The sequence below is a fragment of the Cinclus cinclus genome, chromosome 3, assembly GCF_963662255.1.
Source record: "Cinclus cinclus chromosome 3, bCinCin1.1, whole genome shotgun sequence".
Classification (NCBI taxonomy): domain Eukaryota; kingdom Metazoa; phylum Chordata; class Aves; order Passeriformes; family Cinclidae; genus Cinclus; species Cinclus cinclus.
In genome coordinates, this window is record NC_085048.1 from 24,217,823 (window position 1) to 24,242,109 (window position 24,287).

General features: G+C 37.5%; 1 protein-coding gene across 5 annotated transcripts in view; it reads right to left on the reverse strand.

The window, feature by feature from the left end:
* Positions 1-2,493: 2,493 nt before the first annotated feature.
* Positions 2,494-24,287, reverse strand: part of BMP5 (bone morphogenetic protein 5) — a 53,508-nt gene continuing 31,714 nt past the window's right edge. For 2 of the 5 annotated variants that reach the window (XM_062488553.1, XM_062488552.1), the window contains 4 exons: positions 16,180-16,377; positions 8,243-8,319; positions 6,311-6,421; positions 2,494-2,643 (listed from right to left, as the gene is read on the reverse strand). In XM_062488553.1, the coding sequence (XP_062344537.1) occupies positions 2,494-2,643; positions 6,311-6,421; positions 8,243-8,319; positions 16,180-16,377 (536 nt within the window). Of the gene's footprint in view, positions 2,644-6,310; positions 6,422-8,242; positions 8,320-12,261; positions 12,265-14,493; positions 14,513-16,179; positions 16,378-24,287 lie in introns of all 5 variants that reach the window. The other 3 variants (XM_062488555.1, XM_062488551.1, XM_062488554.1) reach the window with 3 other exon arrangements.

Here is a 24,287-nt window from a genome sequence, read left to right on the forward strand (position 1 = left end):
TGCATTTTCTTCTCCAGAGCATGCAGAAAATTTGGTGCCACTATCCCTTATTGCTAACAGAGGAATAACCAGTTATGGATTTATTAGGTATTTTAAAAACCATTTCTTCTTTCTAGTGTATTTTGAGTAGAGTACTAGCACTTGGATTTGAAGACATGGTTTTTATTAGTAGTGTAGATCTGCTGTTTAAGAAGAAGCAAAATAAAAGCAATTTTGCAAAATGTCTGTACTAAAAATGAGCTATAACAAAATCTGTCTGTAACCATTGATGATCTCGTGCTTTTCCTTTAGAAAGGATACATCAAGTCAGTGTCATTTTGTCATGGGTCTAAGAAACAAAGCCACAGCAGAGGAAAACATTATTACAGGTTTATTATGTCTCAAAATATAGAAATATATTCCAACAGTATATTTTAAAGAATAATATAACAATAATCTTCAGCTTCTTAGTCTCAAAATGGTACACCATTATTTAAAAATATATTACTTAATGTACCCAAAATTTACTATCCCATCAAATTCCATTTTGAATAAATTGAGTTCAAAAAAACATATCCACCTACCAAATTTATACAGAAACTAGTAATTTTTTGAAGACAACAGAGGAGTTTAACTTTTCTAAAATGATAATTCGGATGCAGACCTATTTTTGTATACATTCTTGTTCATGAACTGCAACTAAATGTAGATATGTAGGTAATGTCAGTATAAAATACAGATGGGAGTGTATACTAAGGGGAAAGAGTTCCCAAGGCTGAAATTAGAACTGCTATTTTTTTTAATCGAATGTATGCATAGAAAGGATTTACGTATAACTTCAATAGCAAGATAAAATAAATTAGTTTCTGCAAAAACGACAGCTGCCTATTCACATGCATACACACTGTCACACACATGCTGATTTTATCAGTTTGCAATCATCTGAGTTTTCTGAGATACATTTTAAATAACCAGAGAAGTCAGAGTTTACGTGAATAGACTGTCTAAGAAGAAACTTATAAATCCTATCGTATCCAAAAAGAAGTGTTTTTAATGAAGGCAGTTCATGATAAAAGCATATGTTATAATTAGCCATGTAATAGAAAAACATTTCTATTTCCCCATTTTCATAACACTAAAACAAAGGGGTGCCCAAAGACATCAAGTGTAATTAACTCAAACCTGTGTGTAGTGTTGATGGGAATGGTAATTTTTCGTTCTTTGTGTAATTCACAGCCAAAGGATTTAACTTGAGGCCAAAACTTAGTGGGATTCAAAAGTTATGTATATGGATTTAAGACCTATTAAAGTTACGATATTTAATGCTAAATAAAAGGAAAATTATACCATATTGAGTCTCATTATTTAAACCAATCCCCACCTGATAGAAAAGCAGATGGGACTGCAAGTAGGCTGCAAGTTACCCAACATCTTCTTATGAAAGGTGCTTTTTATCTTTTCCTGAAGACAGCCACCACCAGGGATAAGATTTTTGATTAAACAAGTGACAACTGCTGCACCCCCTGAGCCTTCCCTTGCACACTCATCAAACACCTCCAGAAGTGGGAGCTAAATGAAGCAAAGCCCTTCCATACCCTGTATTCTGTATATTTCATGTATATAGTAATTTGTGTATGCAATGGGAAGGCTTGTGTGGGGTTTATTGTTTGATTTTGACTTGTTTTACCTGTTATAAAAATACGTGCCAGAGCAGTGTCATAGATAATAGACTGATGATTTGAGGTAAGAATGTTGTAGTTCAATTTTTACTGTTAACTTGAAAAGTCATAGATAGAGGCAAGAGTCTTTCTGCATGGAATTTCTGAAGCCTGGAACCTTTTTCAAACTCTGCAGCTTCAAGCCAAAAGGTAACAGACTCCTTCAGTTACATTTACCTTGTTAAAAAAAATGGTTATAACAATTATGTGCATTTTTTTCACTTCTATTTTTAATCTGCTATTTATTTACTTAAGCACTGTTCAACATTTCACTTTTTCTGATGGAGCAGAACTTTTAAAGAAAAAAATATATTTAGCTGAGCAGTTTTGTATAATCTTTTTCCTCCTGTGCCTTTTTCTAAATAAATATCTTGCCACAGTTTTCATTGGTATAATACGACCAAATGCATTTTAGTTCCTCTAACAATACAAAGCAGTTATGAAAGTTCTGGAATTTCTAGTTTAAAAAAAATTCTATACAAAAAAAAGCTTTACTTTACAATATTGAAATAGGATAAAGCATATTTTAGTATGGTCAATTGAAAAATTAATTTGTGAACTTATGCTTCGTTGTGAGGTGACCCATTAAATAAATGGTTCTGAAATTTTGCTCATACAAAAGAAACTATATACTTTTAAATAAATAAATGCTACTATGTACATTTTACTGTACAATTAAATGAGAGATGACATGAAATGGAATAAATTTAGGCCTGCCTTTTCATCAGCAATGCTCATATCTTGACTTTATTACAATTTTGAATAAAACCCTCTGCTTTAGATTACTTTTTTTATTTCAGTGGCAGCCACATGAACGCACCACCATATTCCTGTATTTTTTTAAAATAACATTGGAACTGTCATCAAAGTAGAGCACGGAGATTGCGTTGAGTTTTGTTGGTGCACAGCATGGCTTTGGTACATGATCGGGGAACATCAAGTGAACCTGAAAGACAGATAAATACATAGCTCATACATCAAACAGAGAGGTGCAAGGACAATGTCAGTGCAAAACATGTCTTTGCAATTCAGCAACAGCTGTGGTCACAAATTTTCCTTGGTTAGCAACTTTAAAGTACAGCTTACCTCCAGCACATTTTTCTGATTTCAACTGCATGGGCAGAGTTACACAATAAAAGCAGATGGAGAGATAAATGAGAAGCGGCCAAAACAGAAAGTTGGTTTTCAGATGAAATTTGGAGAACTGGAGTTAGGCAGCTGCTCAGGAAAATGTTTAAACATATTGTCAGTACTGTCTTTGCTGAGGTCAGGGCATAACATGAAGCAAAGGCTCAAGCCCCAGGTCTCACCAGGATCCCAGCATGTGCTAAAATGCTTTCCTGTGTTGGGAGCTTAGTGTGGAGGAAAATCTACTGCAGACAGCAAAGGCTGTGCAGGCAAAGCCTTATAATGAAACTGTTTTCAGCCTATGGAATGGTAAGGTGTGGAGTCTCAGACAGTGTGAGTGCGTTTCAAGGTCTCATTTAGGTATCAGTGGATCCAAGTCTGCTTTCACTGAAATAAAAATCAGTTTGTAAGGTGGGTGCCAGCAGAATATTTGGGCCAGAGGCTGAGGCAGAGAAGTCTATTTGTTCACCAGGCTGAAATACATCAATGAAAAGTTTAAAGCAAAAGAAATGAGTTTTGAAAAGTGTCCCAGAACAAACAGGATCTCATAGAAATAAAATGGGGGAAATACAAGTTCTTTGTACTCGAAGGAAGGTTGGATGTAACATTCTACACATGCTGAAGACTTGGAAGCTGGGGAGGCCAGAGAAGAGGGAGTTGTAATAGAGAGGGCAGGAGATTATTAAGGCATGGATGAAGACTTCAGCAGTAATGGGTTTTGTTTGTGTGTTAAGTCTTCGTAAATCTGTTAGAGCCATCTGTCTTGCAGTGATATAAACCCAGATCCTTTGCCAGACAACAGAGAACAATCTATCAGGAAACGATTTTTACATAACAGTTACCATGAGAAGGTCTTTTGAAATGAGCAATAATAAATGCTGAAGTAGCTGTTTTGTAACAGTTTTGATACACATTTAAAAACTATTTAGCAAATGAATGGCAAAGCACTGGAGAAAAAAAATTATTGCGCCTGACCTGGGCAAATGTTTGTCCAGCCATTAATCCTGGTCCCACCAGCCCTTGCCACCCCTGATGGAAGACCTGTGGCCCCACAATACCCCCATGGAAGTGATGTTCACAGCTTTGTCAAATGTTTGCACCAAATTCAGTGGAGCCCAGCCTGAGGAACCACTGCCTTGCATGACCAGGAAGTCAATGCTACCCCTGTGCCTGTTCTGAGGGTGGTGCCGGAGACGAGAATAAAGTTTATGGAGCTCATTAAATGCACCCTATTATTTATATGCATCTGTATCATCTGTTCGCCTGAGCTCAGTTGCAGAAAAACGAGAGAGAGAGAGAGAGAGAGAGAGAGAGAGAGAGAGAGACAGAGAGGTACTGGCCTGTATTTCTCCTATTTTTGTACAAAAGAAAATAAAAAAGAATCAGCACAGTTTGGAGGGGTACCAAGGAACAATCGCTTCCCAACCCAAAGAGTAGGCTTTTTCAGAATGGTGTAATCAGTATGGCCAGGAGGTGACGGCATTTGGGTTAGGGTGGAGCATATGAATAATTGCTTCCCAAGCCATCCCCATATGCACACCTTGTGTAAATCTGAATGTTGTATAATTTAAACCAGAAAGCATTCAACTACTGTTATCTCATCTAATTTATGTACAGCTAAAATTTAATTGGCTTCATGATTTTTTGGCTGCATTGAATGCATGTACAGTACATGCAAAGGGAGGCGCACAATTCCAAAATGGCCATAAAAAGAGGGAAAATTAAGTATCCAATTTAAAAAAATAGGACAAACTACACACATTTCTTAACAATGGGAAAACAACCATTTTTGGACAGGAAAAACACACAAGAGAAAGTATCACTGAGCCAACTCTTATTTAACAGTCCATAATTGCAGGAGGGAGCTCTAACCTGGGGATCTCAGTGATATTGGCAAGTTTTCTGGACAATGTTTGCATAATACTGAACTATTGCTTTGCTGACCTACTTCTTTTCAGCTCAGCACTGCAGATATGCTGTTCTTCATTGTCTTCTAAGAACGTTGCTATATTCCTTGCCAACTGGCATTTTCTGTTCCTTTTCACATGAACTCCTTAACACACTTCTACTTATTTTCAGCCTCTGACATTTTCCCTTTTTTTGTAAATATTGCTGACTGGAATTCTAGTATAGAGGAATACTGTTGCATTGGTGACTTGACTTGGAGAAGGTGAGTAAATGAAAGACTGAACGGAAGGGAAAAGGTCTCAGTATATGCTAAGTTTTTGAAAATGCCCCTCTCATAGAAATACTTGGCAATTTTCACAAACAGAACTTGTTTTCTATCAGAAAGAAATAAAATTTTATTTTTGTTTGTTTGCTCACTTGGTTTCAGGGTTTGTTTTTTTTTGGTGTGGGGGGGTTAAATTTGACAGGGAGGGGTGTTTGGGCCTGGTAGTAACTCCACTCATTTCTCAAGAAAGAAAGGTTTTTCAGGCCCAGATTTTAATGTGAAAATATAAGAAAATGATCATTATCTTTTGACAGGCTCATCAGCATAATCTGATGGCCAGAATACTTTACCATTATCAGTTTAAATCAAATGGAGCCTTAAATCCATGTTTCTCTAATCTCAGTTGGGTGCCTTGAACTTTCCAGAAACTAACTGCGGATGACAACCCTTTCCTATTCTCATTTCGTGCTGTGACTCCCTCCTTGTGTATTATCTCTCATTCCTCTCCTTCTTAATCATTCTGTTAATACCAGTGCTATTCAGAGACAGTTGTCCAGCTGGCACAGGTGAAAAATCAGTTTTTGACCAGACTGGCCAGACTTTGGCCTCACAGCATTACATTTAGTCATAGACTAAAGGTCATGATTTCTGTAGCTGAACATGGCTGGGGTAGAGGAGGCCTCGCCAGCTGCCTCAACTAAGATCATCTTTTTGGCTGCTTCAGCTGAGGCACAGAACTAACATAAGAATTAGCAGAGGCAGAAAGCTGGCTGCAAATCCCCTTTTACATGTACCAGGCAAAGCAACAGATCCAAACACACTTATTTTTGAATTGCATTTGCAAGCCAGGCATGACTGAACACAATTTCTTACATGCAAATGCATCTGTTTGCAAAGCTTCACATTAAATTACACTGTAAGAATCTCTGCCAACAGTTGACAAAAGAGGTCCACAGTGGCCAAGTGTCATCATTTCTGGAAGGTATAACATGTAGATGTTAACACTGAGCTTCAATAAGCTGCAAGAACTCTTGGAAGTCAGACCAGGGGGCCCCTTTGGTTCCTGTCTACACAATTCTCCAGTAATACAACACAGTTTTCTCATGTGGTCTTGCATTTAAAATGGAGGTGAAGCCTATCACACAGGCTACTCTGAGCAGCTCATTCTCTCTCCAACAAAATCACTAAATTGAAATGAGTTATGATTTAACCAGAAATAATCAAAATTCAGTAGTTGTAAACAGAAGAGTCTGAGCAAAGACACAAACAAGTGCAGCATAGGCAACTATAACAGAGTCAGAGGGAGGCATACCAGAGTCTGAACAATGGCATGGTTTGTCGCGTTCATGTGGGCGTTGAGGGGGAAAGAACACTCTCCATCACAGTAAAACGCAGCATAGCCCTCTGGTGCAATAATCCAATCCTAAAACAAGAACAAATAAATTCGCTCATTATATTTTCTCATTCAGGGAATTTATAACTATATCGAACAAAAGCTTGCTTAATGACGAAATGAACTTCAGAGGGTGGCGTGTGAAATGAATGGGTTTCTTAAAAAAAAAAGTGCTCACTTTGTTCATGCAAAATTGTGATGAAAATTAATTAAACCTAAAAATCTGTACTGAATACCAACTAATGGGGCTATGAAGGAGATTTAAGATTAAAATATATTTGCAGAATACTTTTCCTTCCAGACTAAAAATATTGAGCACTTCTTGGTGCAACAAAAGTATTTAAAATGCATTCTCTTTCTTCAGCATGCTCAATGGTATTAACTGTATAATTGCATGAGACTGAGTGTTGCTACTGATTACCTCTTGACATGGCAATGAATACATTTTCAGTATTTCAAGCAACACAGCATGGGCAAAAGACCACAAGAGGGAAAATATTTTAAAATTTTAATGAAAGCTGTGTGTTTACTTTGCTGAATTCCTCCTCTGCCAGGTAATAGAGGTGCTGCAGGAAGGGCAGAGAGGATCAAGGAGCTACTTCTTGGGATTTGTAATTTTACTTTTTTCTATCTTATTTCACTCCATGTTTCACTGATCAAATATTGTACTGTGTAGCTCTGGCTTTCCAGATGAAACTTCTAATTCCTATAGTAGTCTTTATGTCAAAAATAGATTCTCTTTTTCCTTTGGCTCTCATGGCCACTTGGACCACTGACCTGATAGCCTAGCACATCTCAGAGCATACCAGAATTTACTGTCCAAAGAATCCCCCCAAAAAACTGTTGATATCTGAAAAAATCCCCTGTAATCAAGAAACAATGGCTCACTTGTTCAGTGGTCTGAGTTCAATACCACAAGCCTACTCTGTGGCCCTGGTAATTATGCTTTGCAGGCTTGGGAAAACAGCCTCTGCCTACTTCTTCAGGCTGCTCTGGGGATAAATATACTACAAAATATCAGACAGGATAATGAGGCCATATGAGAATCTGAGCTAGATACATAAAGGACAAGCTGTCACTAAAGAGACAGCATTTTCTCCTCACAGACTTGTTCTGCTCCTGGAGAGTTGTTTTAAAATATTTCAGAGAAATGTGAAATGGACAGACAACCATCCCTGAGTTCTTACCTACATATGCAATAGTTATAGGTTGCTGGAGGCCTTCATGTTCTTTCTTTATAGACAGTTCCTTGCTTGCTGGGAAAAATCCCTAGATTGATCTCTATTTTCTTTTCCCATAATGCCCTGCCTCTGCCTTCACGACCTTTTACTGTAAGTACATTATTTTTTTTGTTAGTGTATGGCAGGACAACTTTTCCTCAGAAATTATATAAAATTAGCTGTAGTATCATAAAGATCACTGAGCAGTGATCCAATATTTATTTCCCTAAGGACCCTACCCCAGTGAAATCTCTATGACCTGCAGCAGACAACACTGAACAAGGGAGGTTTAAATCTGAACTAGTGAAAATTTAAAACATTTCATAACTTGGTGTGGAGATTTTGGTTTCATTTACTGCAGATTCACTCATCTCTTGAGCAGGAGTTAAAATTTATGTGAATGAATCCAAATCATAAAGCTGCTAATGTATGCAATATCTTTGGGAGAAGAGCTAAAAAAGGTAAAGTTATAGCAATGCAGAGAAGGAATTGTTACAAAATGCACTTAAAGAATTTGCCTCTCATCGTTGTAATACCAATTTCCATAAAGAAAACAGGATGTAAATAATGGGGGACTTTAAAATAGATTGTCCCAGTTTGAACTGTTATGAAAGAGCATTTGTAATCTTACCTGCCATCCTAAGTCTCGGAAACTCACATAAAGTTCATGTTTCTTACATGCTTGCTTTTGCTCACTTGTGTTATAATCTACAGGAAGTAAATAACATTAATAAATTATTTGGAAGCATTGCTAGAACTGACAAGCTTTAGCTGTTTTTGAGATCCTTACCAAGCTGTACAAAAGAAAGGAAAACCATATTGTCATTTATATTCCTAGGATTAGCTGTAAAGACACATAAACCCAGAAACACAGAATCCACAGAGTCAGACTGATACAATTTCTGTACGCTGGTAAAATAATGCATACAACATTAGAGGAAACAGGTGTACAAGACCTGTTTTATTTGCTGGCTAGCTGGGTAACACCTCTGATAATATCCACACAGGTAATCAAAGAGAACAAGTGAGAGCCTGATCCAAAATATGGGGAAATTGTCTGTAGGTTGGCAGGGTTTTAATTGCCGGCTAAAGAAAGTAGCCCAATTCAAAAGATGAATTAGCAACAAGAAAAAATGTCCTGAAACAAGGGAATTTCCAAAAGTCTTTTAGTTAAACACATAGTGGCACATCTTGTACTTCTTATTTTTTACCATATATTCTGGAGATATTCACCACTTGATGATCTTTGTTTGCTAATACTAATGTAAACAAATAGACAAACAGGTGCTTTTTTAAGGACTTAAAGCACACTGTCAGAGATGTGTCAGGATAGAAGGACACAGAGAACTTCCATATATGCTTCTCCATGACAACCTTAATCCTGGAGAAATTCTAGTACTTGCTCCTTACTGCTCCTAAGTAAGAGGAAAGGAAGGCAACAGGGTCATGCCTTCATCACATTAGCCCCCAAAGTTGGTTTATAGAACTATTCATGTGATGCCATAAATGAGGCATGTGACAGAGCAGGGAGTACAGACTGTCTCCTCTGTTTCCAGTTCAAGAATGCTTAAGATGACTAGATGACTTTTTTGAACCAAAATAACCACTCTGGGGGAAAAAAAAAAAAAAAAAAACCAAAAATCAGTTTACAAAAAAAATCACAACAACAACAAGAATAAGAAAAAGCAAACAAACAAAACTCCGCAAAAGCCTATCAAGGAAGACATAGAAAAAGAAATAAATCTTTCCACTTCAGAAAAAGAAGTTTTTTAGGCACGTTTCTTTTTTAACATTATAAGACTTGAGACTGAAATGGGAAGGTCTCTGAAAAATTTCAGGATAATTAAGATTCAGAGAGAAATTCATTTTTCACATAAAATGAAAGGAATTGCTACAGTCTATGAACTAATCTGGATAGTTCTTCACCATTCTTGAAGATAACTCTTCCAAATATATTGCCTAGGGGAGTTTATTTTGCAAATTTGCCAAGTGTTTCTTGTTAGCCATCCTGACCTCTGCTACCATTGCTTCTCTGGGTTTTCTTCTGCTTCTTTGCAAAGATGTGATAGCCACAACCAAATACAGTATAAAATAAAGTAAAATAGTTATTTCATGCTTTTTTTGGAGTATTATAATCCAGAACAGGAGTTTTGCAGTAAAACCACACTGTCAAGTAATCAGCTTCCAAACTTTTTTAATATATTCCTTCCTCATCAGCCTTAGGAATCTGTTGTAATTATACAAATCAATTAATAAGGAACAGATTGGGGATGAGGATGTTGGTGAGACCTGCAGCATGATGGAGCTGCAGCAAGAATGGTAGAGTTAAGGTTCTGAGGGATGACATCAACAACAGCATAGCAACCTGCTGAAAGTCAAGCAAATATGGCACAAATCCACTGTGGTTGTCTAGGAAGATCTTGACTGAACTCAAATTCAAATAGGAAGCAAAAGTAATGTTTAATTGGGATGAAACACACAGAAATAATTTAAGCATATTGCCTGGGTATGTAGGGATGGATGCTAGGAAAGCTAAAGCTTAACTGGAGTTGAAACATGAGGGATGTGAAGGTGAACAAGAAGCACTTCTACATGTATATTCACAGCAAAAAGAAAACATAAGAAAAATACAACTTTGTTGTTCAGTAGAGCAAAGGCCCTAACGACAAGGACTCAGAACAGGTTAATGTAGTCAATGACTCCTTTGTCTTGTTTTTTACTGGCAAGATTTACCCTCAGGACTCCTAAGTCCCTGGCTCTAGTGGCTGAAGCTCTACCCACGTTAAGAGAGGTAGAGTTGGGAATCAGTTAAGCAACTTAAAGATACATGAGTCCATGTGAGCAGAACGGATGACTTTCAGGGTGGGGAATGAGCTGACCCACACTGCAAAGTCACTTCCTGCTCTTTTTGAACATTCATACACCAAAAGACATTTCTGATGATTCAAAATGGAAAATGTCACACCCATCTGCAAGGGCCACTCAACCTCTGTTTCTGGGAAGTCTTTGGAACAAATTCTCATGGAAACTGTCCAGGCACACAAAGAACAAGAAGGTGTTTTGGGAACAGTCAGCATGAATTTATTAGTTCAAACTGTGCCTAGCCAACCTGACTGTTTTCTATGATGATCTGACTAGCTTTGTGGGCTTTTGAAGATCTCTGGTTGTTGATCCTTTAGCTTTCAGGAAGGTTTTGGATATGGCCTCCCATAGTATTCCTTGAGTCAAATTGGTCAAACCAATCAATAACTTTGATAGGTTAGAGTACTTTGATAGGTAAGAATATAATGGATGGAAACTGGTCTAGGCTGCTGGGCCCAAACAGTTTGGATCAGGGGTATAAAGTCCACCTGGCAGCTGGTTACTAGGGAAGTCCCTAAAGAATAAGTACTGATATTAGCATCCTGTTTAGTAGCTTGGTCAATAGAACAGAATGTGTTCTCTGGAAGTTCACAGAGGATATGAGATCTGAGAGGAGTGCTCCATCATCCAAATTACCAATAAAAAGTTGGACTGTACCAGATCCAGAAGAGACTCAACAAGACATCATTCAAAATACAAATTTTTTTTCTCTTACTGGTAGCATGATCTTTGAATAGGGCTTTTTCTTTATTTTTCAAACAGGCTGTATACCTACTTTCTACACATGGGCCCCATATTACTCCCAAAACTGTGTCAAAAGTTGTCCACAAGTCATGATACGTCCCTTTGAAATACTAAATAAGCATCAGAGATGGGCTTTCTAAGCTATGGTGCCTCAAATCCTCATAGGTTTTAAAGATAAGCACTCTGTTCTTTCCTATGGTATTTTCCTAGCCCTTCAATGACAGTCATTAAAGGATCTCCACATATAGCTCGTTATGTGTTGCAGTCTCAGATACTCCCAGTTGTCCTTGGGCATGCAGGGTCAAAATATACACCCACATCACATGGGATATCTATGTCTTTTTGGAGTAGCAACTGGAAGCAAGGCAGGATACCCTAAGACATCACAATTTTTCAAAAATCTATGTGCCTTCAGTACAACCAAAATCCCTGAGTCATACCTTGTGCTGAGTTGTCTGTAATAACGTAATGGGTTTTGAACACACTCTAGAAGTACAGTGAAGGTGGCTGAAAGTAAAGGAACTTTAAAAAATTGGAGATGGGTTCATTGATCACTCTTCACAAGGATCTATATATTCATTTTCACTAACATCAGTGCTCATAGAGATGAATATTGAGCTTTTGTGTCTCAGCTATTAGAGGGAATTTAAAACTCATACATACAGAACACAAGTCACTTTGGAAAAAAAAACCTGTGACTGAAAAATGTGGAAAAGATACACATGAGAAAGTCAGGAAAGTCGCCATATGGTTTTTAATAGCAACCAAGCAGGCAAACAAACAAAAGCTGAAGATTGTGTTTTTGCCAGCTTTCTCTGCAGTGCCATTTTCATGTTCAAGAACGTGTACAGAAGTTTTATGGCCAGGATGTAGCAGAAGTTCCTACAGTTAAAGGCGAAAATCTGAATAATACATATGTAAATCACTGCACAGATGTCACTGTTGTGATATTCTGAGCCATTTGAATATAGGTTCAAATGATGTGTGGTCACACCAGAACACCTGATAAAATGGACGGTGTGTACAGACTGTTAGCCATCTAACCATCTATGAAGAAAGTGAGACTCAGTGTCTGAATTCCTTCTTTGAATTCTATCTTTCATCTAAGACAAATGTGTGCAATATAACATCTTATGTAAGCACCAAATGTGACATTTATAATAAGATCTGGTGCTAAGGACTCAATTTCACACACTTTAGCTTCAAAGTCCATATGCTTGTTCTGTCAAGAATCAAAACCATAGGCTATTGTGATTGAGAAAACATTGTTCCTCAGCTATTCAGGGACAGCAATTGGAACCTAAACCCCAGCCTAGCAGAAAGAGCTGTGGAAGGAAGTCAATAAAATTTATGTAAAAGAAATTTAATGAGATTTCTTTTTTTTCTCAGGAGAAATAAAGAACATAAAAACATGCTTCTACATACTATTGCAAAATACTGTATTTTTGAACCAGTTAGTATAACACCAATCAAGAGCATTCACAAAATATTTTCTGGTTTTATCTCCATAAGAACAAAAATTATGTAACTTTTTTTGTTTGTTTCCTGGTGCAAGTCACTATTCAGTATTTAAATGTGGATATTCTCTAGTGCCCAGTTGCACTGTAACTCTTTTTAGACAATGTTAAAAAATAAAATTAAGCCAGCTTCTTTTTAGAGGAGAGTTATATGATATACTTTGTAAACAACCTGCCTGGTTTTGGTTTGGTTTGGGGGTTTTAATTATTTTTTCTTCTATTAGAACTTTGACAAAAATAAAACTGGGCAAATAAAGAAGTGTTTAATCATCTGTGCATAGCAGGCAGGTAGAGCCTGAATGCTAAGCTTAATTCTGTCTGTCTTTACACTGCACTGACATCATTTTCTCTTGAAGTTCTTAGCAACAGAGGGATGATGTCCTCAAGTCTGTAAACAACTTTCCCAGTGTTATAATCATAGATATATAAGATTTTAGAATCACAGAAAGTTAGTTAGTTGAAAGTGACCTTAAAGGTCATCTACTTCCAACTCCCCTGCCAGGGGCAGGCACTCCCCTCATTTTCCTCTAGACCAGGTTTCTTCCAACTTAAACTGTTCTATGATTTTGTGAAACCTCATGAATAATTTAAAAAATGTCCTTTAGAAGGGAAGAGCTGAGTTGTCCAGTGGAGCTTCCCTTTTTTGACATGCTGAGAACACAGAAAACCTAATTGCTGAAATCCAAGAACTTAAAAAATAAGAAGGAAAAAAGAAGGTAAAATAGAAAAGGCAAGAGGAAAAAGAAAGATGACAAAAGGCAAGAGCAAAGGGAAGCAGGAGGAAAAAAAAGAGAAAGAAAAAAGATAAGGGGGAAATAAAGGGAGAAAATGAAAACAAAAGAAGCAAGGAAGAAGTGAAGACATGATTGTGTTAAAGTTGAGACTCATGTATAGAGAGAGAAATATCAGAAGTCTGTCATATATGAATGGCAACATACCTATCTGGGTCTGACTACTTTACCTCTGGCTATGTAAGTGAGCATTTTTCATTGTCAGTGTCTGTTTTAGATGCTGTAGATACAAGATTATGGAAGAAGCTTAGAAACAAAATACCTACATCACACAATTGTCTTTGCTCATCACTGTGTCAAGTGTCTTGCATCAAGGAGTGAATGAGAATAGAATATAGTCTCTTGAAAGTCTTTCATAAGAAAGATGATGGGCAAAATTCTTTGGTTTTTTTTTTCCAAAAACTGTTGTGTTTAAATATGAAGATGCGAATTATACTTTTGAAATTCTGCTCATTACTGAAACTGTAAGGAATTTGGACAATCAGCCTTCTCCACAAACCTAAAGGGATGCAGTATATCCCCCAGATCCTGGGGCTGGAAAAGAGAAGAAAAAGAGCATAGCTTTTGCCTCACAGCAGGTTCTCTACATGGAGGGGCTATATTCTGAAAAGACTCAGAAATCAGAGAAATAAGGATGTGTTCTTTTCTCTGTCTTTTTTGCACACTGGTGACACCTGGGTAGAATCCGTACATTGCCTTTGTAGGCTTCTGCATGCTCATCCACAGCATTTCAAAAGTATTGTTGTAGTAGTTTTTAAAAATGTTCTGTATCACCCATTGTGGGAAAAGTCCAATGAGTGATCATTAATGACACCCAAATAAAAGAGGTTTGTTTATTTGTGACAGGGCGATTGTTGAGGCAAACTGCAAGGCAGGAGCATGGAATGTGGTTTGCCACAGTGCAGGAGCTACGCCTCCAAGCAGTTTTGCCACAGAGGATGTTGCTATGTGAAGTTGTGGCCACTTACCTACCTTCAACTTTGTCATCTTTTCCAGCCTGCCTATATCTTGTTTCCTCCCTCTCCAGGCAACGGTCAATGCTTCTGATTTTGATGCAATTGCATGAGTAATTGCTTCTGAACCTGACCTTGTTCTAACAGTATGGTTTTTTTGAACTGCAATTTCTTTTGAAAAAGATCTGCCATGGATCAACCTATGTAACGATGTACTCTTTGTTTATGTAGACCTTAGAGAGATGAGGAGAAAAATTGTTTTCATAATGCATATTTCACTAATATGTTCTGACTTTCCTTGTTTTACAACAAGTCTGGCGCACAACTTGATGCACAGACAAGGTTGAAAAGTATTTTGAGACTTACAGACAGCTCTCCTCTCCTTGAGGTAATTATTATGTCAATTCTTGCCAGCATGTGATAAGTTTGTGTTTTTCCCAGGTTAAACCAGCAAGGAGCTTGTTTCCTGCTATAATCAATGAGGCTTAAGAAATCTGTTCAATTCTCTTTTTTTCATGCACTAATACGTAGAATTAAATCTGAAAGTATGATATTTGGGTTTAGGGATCTTGTGTGTACCACATACTTAGGTGATTATCCCTTCAACCAAAATAATGTGATTCTCAAAATTAGCAGAGTTTACAGGGAAAATGAAAAATTATTTAAATAATTCTTTAGCAACTCAGCAGTAATTTTTGGATGTTATGGTAAAATAATACTTCTGCAAAAGATCTGGGGAAGGCTTTTGCATTGCATTAGGGTGGTCTCTAGCCTGCTTCTGTCAAGGTTCTGAGACAGATATAAGTAATGCATATAGCTCATAATGCTTCTCCTCAAATAGATGATCCCCACGCCAAGGCTAAATTCCTTCCACAAAATACTGATTTGCTTACTTGTAAGACATCCATGGGATTTAAGAATAGCACTTATATTAATATTTTGATATGCTCTTATTAAATCTGCTATGCTTCTAGAAAGCAACACTTTCACACCCTTTTCCCAAAAAGTAGAAACGTTTGTTCAAAAGTGAGAGTATTTAGAAAGTGACTTTGTGCCTTAAGCTGAAAGGATTGTTTCAGGAAAAACTGCAGCAAAATTTATTCCAGGCTCTAAAGTGATTAAGAAGATTTTCATGTGCATTATCATCAGTACCTTTCAGGTAAGGGACCAAATTCATTCCATAGAGGGATATATTTTATATTTACATCATTACTTGTCAGCTGGTCTGAACTCCTAAACAGTTTATGATTTTTTCAGATTGGTTAAGCATCCTCATTTCCAGTATTGAGACATCTGTGTTACATCTTGCCTTCTTCAGTTGAAAGGCAGTTTTGCTCAGGCTTCCTAGACAAGTAGTAGGGGTGCAATCCTTTACCTCTATTTTTTATTTATGCATTGCAAAGATATCATCCAGTTTCATACTGCCTAGGCTTAGTTTCAAGCTCGGACACAGCCTTTCTTAAACTGCTTGGTCATTTCACAATCCTGGGGCCCATGATACATGTAATTGATCTGACTTACAGAAGCTGGATCATGCCCAGGACCGACATAACAAAAGAGGAGTGGGAACACTGTTTCTGACTGACTGGCTGACAGTTCAGCCAGTGAGCAGCATCTTTGTGAGCTGTTGTGACTGCGCTGCATTTGAGCAGGTGCCCATACCTCCTATAAAAAGGCCAGTAAATCATAGCTCCATCTTACCCCCAACACTTGGCATCCTAGAGGACTCCTGTTGACTACTGGATTTGTTGCGGTTCTGGTTTTTCCTTTTATTGTTGGCTGCTCGGACAGAACGGAAAAGCACTTCACTTGCCTTGAAGAATGCAACCATGAATGGTTGCTTTGACTGAGGCCCGTGTCTTCCAACCAGGCCAGCAGACTTAACATTGATACTTCGACCTGAAAGCAGTGAAAATTGTGAGTTAAAAGGTGAACTTCTGTCCCCCCCAAAGTACAGCAGGAGTTCAACTGCTGACTGAATCATAGCAAGGAATTTGCTACAACCCTGAATTTTCACGATTAGGAATCCTATCCATATTTTGTTGAATAGAACTTAGAAAGACAAAAACCTCAACAATTTGCAAAGGTTTCAACAGCTTGGCAGGTACAGTTTATTAGTGCATAAAAATTGCGGTCTCTCTGTGCTATATATCTTATTTATTACAGAGGTGTTTTAATTCAGTCTCATGCATACATCTATAGAGTTGAAAAATAAATGAGCCCCATTAAAGTCTATTTTCTATAGAAAGGATAATGTAATGCAGTCTTCTAATTTTGCACCACTTCAGTGGCACATGGAACCTTATATCCCCAAAGCAAACCAGTAGTAAATAGAAGTGTAGATAATAAATATAATTCTGCTTTAAAAATAAATATTGTGCAGTGTTACTCAAACTGATGTTCATTCACCAGTAAAGGTAGGAAGCCATTCAGTTGTTCAAGAGAAGAGACTTTGAAATATGTGCATTATTGACTCTGGTTCTGTTCCCAGGGGATGTGCATATTTCTTTAAAATATTTGTTCAGTCGGGACTGCGTGGTAAACTCACTGTATTATGTGGTCTAAACCTCACTGAAAGAAAGGAAAGCAAAACAAGTCACTGAAACTGCATCAGTGACATTTTAGCAAATAAACCCTCGCTCTTAACAGAATTTATTTTGGCAGCATAAACACTTTTGTGCGTACGTGTATTATGCAGAGCCCTTCAACCGTCAGAAAATGAGACAGTGTCATGTGAAGCTGTGCAGCTGTGCAGGGTGGGGACACAGGGGTCCTTTAAACGGGAAGGTATGGGCACTGGCACCGCCCGCCGGGCGGCATCGGGGCGCCTCAGGGATCCTCTAAACCCACTGGAAAATCTGGTACGTGGGCAACGAAGGAGCATCTGCCTCACAAATGTATAGTGCTGTTAACTCAATCACCCTGAAAAAGAATTTGCAAACAAGCATAGGAGTAAACCTTATAGAAATAAGCTATAGGTTTCCTTTTCAAACACAAACTTACAGTGGCTACACGCCAGAGTCTATATTTCTTAAAAAAACTCTATCACTGGCGTAAATGAAAGAGGCAGTTTGATTTGTGGTTAAAGTAGTTTCCATTCTACTTCCACTGTAACAAATGTATTAATTCAGCTCAGACTTCCTCCTTCTGGCAGCCCTTTTGCAGTAAAAAGAGAAATTAGAAGTTCCAGCCAAATACCATACCTTGAACTGACCCACTTCAATACATAAACACTTTTACAACATGTTTATTCAGGTGTAGCACTTTAAATTGGTTTAAGATGTTTCCAGTGACAGAGAGCCCAGCAAAGGCAAGAGAAGAACTGAGAAATTTAGCAGTTATGGAGCAGAGTAATTGGCAACATATTCTGAACAATTTTGATAATTACTTTTTTGACTGCAAGGGAAAAATATATTTGTTGAAGCTTCTGATTTCGTTTTAAATGCCTTTTTAGTCATCTGTTTCTTTAATTCTTATTTTCATGTGTTTGAGTTACTATTAAATAACTCAGTAACATTAATTTCTATATGTTCCAATCTTCTGGTGCTAGTCAGATATGAAAAACTGTACATGCTATTCTCTATTCATAAAAACATGACAAGCTAGCTTCTTACCACAAAGTTCCACATTTCCCTTCATTTCTAGAGGGAATATTTTTACTATTTTTCTTTATTTTTCATTCCAAAACTTTCAGAATTTTAATTTTATCTGTAAAATATTAAAGTTTTACTGGTGGACATTTTAAGAATATTATTAGATTTATATATTCAGAACTGTAAAGGTGTGTGAAGCTTTTCTGAATTTAAATATAGGTTCTCTGAATTTACAATGGTGGATATTGTGTGCGAAGCAAAATATCCTTCAAACCAATGTGAACTCCCTTTAAAATAACTTTTAATATTATTAAGTTTCCTCTGGGTTTCCTTTAGACTTCAGCAATGAGATGGCTATTAAGATTCCACAAGTTAAGGCTTACTTGGTTATCCAGGGTATAGAGATATACTATAAAAAATTAATCCTGTAACCCACAGCCTTTTTACACAGAGAAACAGCTTATGTGACTATATTCCTTTATGTGCTTGATCTTCTAAGCAGCCAGCAAAAGTTTTTAGGACTCATTTGTTCAATTCATGAATGGTATATGCACTGGATCTGCTTCTAGTGCAGAGGAAAACTTTTATTGACTTCTGTGGGTACATCGTTAAACTTTTCTCTCTCAGTTTATCATATACCTTAGCTTAACTGCAACTTTCAGAAGACGAAGCAATCAAAATATACACTGCCCTTGAGACACTATATTTCTTCTGAGGAGGATCTCTGATTTGTTTGGTTTGGAAATTCAAACTACATGTGTTGTCTCCATTTTAGGTTGCTTCTTTTCAAAAGAAAGTTTGCATTTACAGAACTTCTATTATCCTTTATGAAAGAAAAAAAAAGGTAAAAAGAAAAAAAAGTGTACACGTGGGATATTTGCCTTCAGTCTAAAAATAATTGACCCTTCTTGAACAGGAGGTATTTTAAAACATTCTGCCTCTGAAAATCGTCAAGATTTCTGCCACAGCACTAGCTCCATTGTGTGTGCCACAGTCTTGTTATGTAGTCCTTATTTTTGTTTGTAGTGTCAATTTCAGAATACATAAAAAAAAATTTACTCTGTCCTGAATTTCCCCTTTTAGCAAAAAGCATTAATGAGCTTCATTTTTGTAAGTGGTTTTAATCTATCATTTCTTGTAAACATTTAGAAAACTTTTAGTTTCATTGACAGCTGAAAATCCAGGTCTCTCAGGCATGTGGTTGTTCCATACTGTGGCATTGAAGCAATACTTTCTAAAGTCAGCTGAATGATTCAGGCTGACCTGTTTAACTACACTCGGAGCTTCAGCCAGATGAAACTCGTAAAAGCAAAACAGCAAAGTTTGTCTTTGTGCTTCTCTTGAGCATCTCTCAACAATGTTGCCAAGCATCCTGAAAAATGGGTTTGGTTTTGTCATTTGATCATATCTTTAATTCTGAGGATTTCAAAGATTTTCTTCAGATTTCAGAAGAAAAGAAGAAAGTGCAAGTAGCCAGCAGTTGGCTAATGCCTGCTCCACTGAACTTAACCATTGCAATTGCCCCTGCACCTTAGGAAAAATCTCAAAAAACAATAGATAGGTTTGCTCTGTGCAGTGATAGTCCAGAGGCTTTGTATTGTTCACATTCTGGCATGCACTTCTCAGTACTGCTCTGACAATTAATTATCTCTTCTACATACTGGCAGGTATATTTGGACTTATTTAAAGCATTATGTTTCGAATTTGCTGAACTCCTTAGTTTTTATGCATAGGATTCTGACTCTTTGGCAAGATGTATTTGTTTGACTTGGCACTTAAACTTCTTTTTGGCTTTTATGCTATTTGATAGTAAAGTGCCCTTAGCAGTTTGCATAAAAGCTTGCATGGAAGTTTGGGTTTGACTGACTGAACTGAATTAATATTACTTTCCTTTTTACATTCTCTCCCCTAAAAATAAAGGAATTCCTGCTACAAAAATAACTGTGAAGTTCAGTTTACAACAAGGTCCTATCTCAACAATCCTGACAATTTTGTGCTTTTTATTTTTTCACCCACAAAGTAGGAATAGCACTCAGTATGTTAACTGCAGATCTATTTGCTGTGTCACTGTGTCTGCTTCAGTGCTGTCACATGAAGTCATAGCATACAATTCTTTTTGTGAACTGATCGAGTTCCATCTTAAAAGTTCATTTCCCCCCAGCTGCTCCAAATGGAAATGCAAGAGCCTTTCAAGCTTTCAATAACAATCTGTCTTGCAGTCTTGACCTGGAGACATCTCCTTGTTTTTTCATAACAATCAGAAAGCTGGCATTTTCTGAGATTGCCAGTGTGGATGCCAGTGACAGTAAGATCTTGTGCCTTGGCTTTATCTCCTCAGACAGTACATATTCTAAGTAAAATATTCATCAGACACTTATTTTTCAAGAGCTTTCAGTCATTATGCATCCTAGCCAGATTTACACTGGCAACAAAGCACAATGAGTAATTCCAAAATCCATTATTTTGTCCTGAGTCATCAGCCTGCACCAAACCACTCATTTTGTTATGAAAAACAAGAGCTTATTTACTTTCAAAAGTGTTCAAGAAGTCACAAAACACATTCTACGGACTAACCACTACTACTAGATCACAGGAGTTATTTTTGGTAATAATTTTGCATATTTTTACTTAGAAATGAAAAATGTAGTGATTTGGAGAATTAATTTCAACACAGGTTGCTGGAAAAAAAATTAATTCCAGTGCCACACCTATGGCTTCCTTCCTTTGGGGAGTGACATCTGAAATGATTGGGAAAGGTCTTTTGAAGAACTATCCTGAGCATCCAAGATCCAATAACATTTAATATTTGAGCAAAAAAACTGCCCATAGGCTCTGACTATGAAAGTTCACACAGTAGTTTTCAAAATTAGAGAGAAACTTCTGTGTTTTCTCATGCCCAAACAGTACTCTTGAGAGCAATGGAACTTGAAACAAAAGAATTGAGGCAGAGTTTGGCTACCTAAGCTTATTTTTAAAAAAAGTCAAGAGAAAAGCTAATGACACCAATGTGATGGTCCATATATAACACATCCTCAACATTCCAACTCTAAAGTATTTTTCATTGTCTCTATTGTATTATCTACATAAACTGCTGTGCAAACTTTCCCTTTGGTGGACACATTTATCTATAACAACATAAAATATGCTTTTGACACAAGCTTTATGTGTTTTATTAACTCTTCTTCTCCCTGGAGGCTTTAAGGAATTCTGACAAATGTGTGGTCTTGGATGCTCTGCTCTGCCTTTCCTAGGCTTCACAGCTTTAGTCAGTACTAGATTCATCTTTTGTTTGTCAAATCTTACATTTGGTTGTTTTTGCTCAATTGATTTGAAGGAATTTTGGGTATCTTTTTGTGTTAATTTTGGTGTTCATAAAGCTCTTGAAGAAAGCACTTGGGAACACATAAGGAATCCTGATATGCCATATAATATGGCAGTACCACATATGCTTACACAAAATATCTAATGCAGTTATACACAAAAATGCTATGTAAGTACTTGATTTATCCTTTCAAGTTAATGCACTTAAACTGTGAGTGGCTTGTGGGAGTCCTGGGGCTTTTCTGCACCATTAAAAATGTGTTCAGGAAGACAATAAAACAAGGAGAGATTAGATTAATTGGTCATCCACCAAAGAATAAAATGGATAAAAGCCTTCTGAATGGAATGGAACACAAGTGCCATTATCTCTAAACTAATAGTGTTGAGAAGCAGATGTATCCTTCATCTGTCTGGGGAGCAGGGTGTGGGGTGATTTGCACAGCTGTACAGCCAGGACCAGTGTGCACCAGTGGTGGTAGGAGAAGGGGTGGGAGCCCATTTCACTCCCCTCCTTGGCCCTTCTGCTTAAAGTGAGTGTGCCCTTACTAACAAAGGGTGTGTTCACTTGCTACAAGCCAACACAATGCAGGCCATGTTTGTGACCCAGCTGGAAGCAGTGGTTTCACCTATCTGAGCAAATTAAAGAGTGCTGGAACTGGATCATCCGCTCTGCTCAGAATGGGAGTGTGCTCCTGGTGTATTTACATCCTGAGCCAGCTCCACCACAGAGTCAACAGAACCTCAAGGCAGCACTGCAGTGCTGGGAGCTGTCTCATGGGGACAGACCACTTCATCATGTCGTCATGTCATCATGTCATGGGATCACTCTGTTTTGGAGACTGAGAGACTCATCCCTCCAGCTTGTTTCACACCACAGTATTCCTGAGCATGTTTAATTTAAAACTAGTGCAATTTTGGCCAAAGTCAGCTCTGAACTAGAAATGAATGTAGCTGTACTTAGGCAGTGCTTGAGCCCAAGCTAATAAAACCTGCTGAGGGGCAGGATGTATTAGCTTGGGTTCAGTGCTGTACTAACATGGCTATATGGCTTCCAGATGGCTCAGAATTTAGTCAGACTTATTGCCTGCCAAAGTCCATATATATATATCAATATGAATACATATTTCCTAAGTTCCCCTGCTACAAGGACAGTAATGAAGGTGAAATTGCTCCTCATACTTTGCCTTGTAAATACCAGATCCATCAAGAGGTTTGATGGTAAAAACCCAGCAGCATCCTCCTTGTACTTGATAGCTGCCATGGTCATGTAAGTGAGGTGACAAGGCTGTCTAGGGGCAGCTGTGGGATAGAGCAATGACACTTAGTGTGGTAATGATGAGGCCAAAACAACATCAAATATACAGTCAGAGGCCAGAGTGCTGCCTCAGGTTGTCTGTCATGGCTTAAAAGTGTACCAGACACTCCATGCCACACCAAGAAAGCTGCCTTTCTGAAGGCTTAGTTGAAGAAATGGACCTTGGAAAATCCAGGCTAAAATGAAGAGAGATTAAAAAGAGAGACTATGATTTTTAGTTTCTTCTCCAACATCTCTGGAGAAGAACTTCACCAATCCTTCATGCAGCATGTAGGGTTAAGAACCAAACCCCCTTCCAGGGGACACACATCAGAGCATAGACAAATTCATGCTGAAGAGGGAATTGGCCTTCCACAGGCTTCACTTGAATCAAGGAACCAATTTTTTTCAAGTTTGCTTTAGCTCTGAGGAAATAAATACTTGAAGTAAGAGTCAGAGTCAGGGAGCTGAGGGCTCCTGCTGCCCTCCCACCTCAGAAAGCAGGAAAGCCCAAATAAGCCTTCTATGGGTCTTTGTGGGAACAGAAATCCATTTCTTCTTTTTTAAAAAGTTGACACAATTTTCTTCCGCTCTGGTGTGCTGGTAGATGAAAAATTAGTGGGAGCTGCAGTAATCTAATAAAAGGCACAGAACTACATGACTGTGGGGCTACTCAGGATGTTGTATTGAGAGCAGTGTATTCACAATCCATTCAGAATCCATTGCACATTATGTCCCTCTCCCATTCTCTGTAAACAGCTCCAGGTTCTCCTCAGCAATGACATAAACAGGAAAAGGATCACTCTTTTATACCTCTTCAGCAATAGTGATGTTCAGATCACTGCTAACATCCACTTATAAAAATGCTAAATGTTAATTCAAAGGTGCTGACTCACTAGTTTTAAGTCTTAGGAGTTGTGTGGTATATATATGGGAAAAGGTTGCATAGAGCTTTCAAATTGTTTGTGCATCTGTATTGATTTTATGCTGCAATTCATCCAACACCCATGCATCCATCAACATGAAAAAGATCACTCTCATTTGAATCATGACAGAGAGTTTTGGTGTCAAAACTAGGGAATCAGTCAAAAGGGGATGCTGTGCAATGTTGAGGATGCATTAAAAAAGAGAATAAAAAAGCCCGTGATCCTTAATTTACCACAGCCCCAGGGAAACAGTGCATTATATGTTGACAGCTTCCATATGTGTCATGCAAACCTTTATTCTTACTGTTTAAAAAAAAAAAGTCCCATTAAAAGAAAAAGTCTACATTTCATGTTAAAATGAGACCTATGATATCAAATACTGTCCTAAAGAAAAAATAAAACACATTCCAATGTCATGTGGCTTTTTGTACTTTTTTCAGGATTTTCAAAGGGGGAAAAATAGAAATTGCAACAACCAGACATTTTTCCAAATATTTTTTTTCCACACTGTTGTATTAGATAGTTACATTTTTAAATTCTTTATATAGGCATTATTATTATTATTATTATTATTATTATTATTATTATTATTATTATTATTGGTGGTAGTAGTAGTAGTAGTAGTAGTTGTAGTAGTTGTAGTAGTAGTAGTAGTAATAATATTTCAGGGATGCA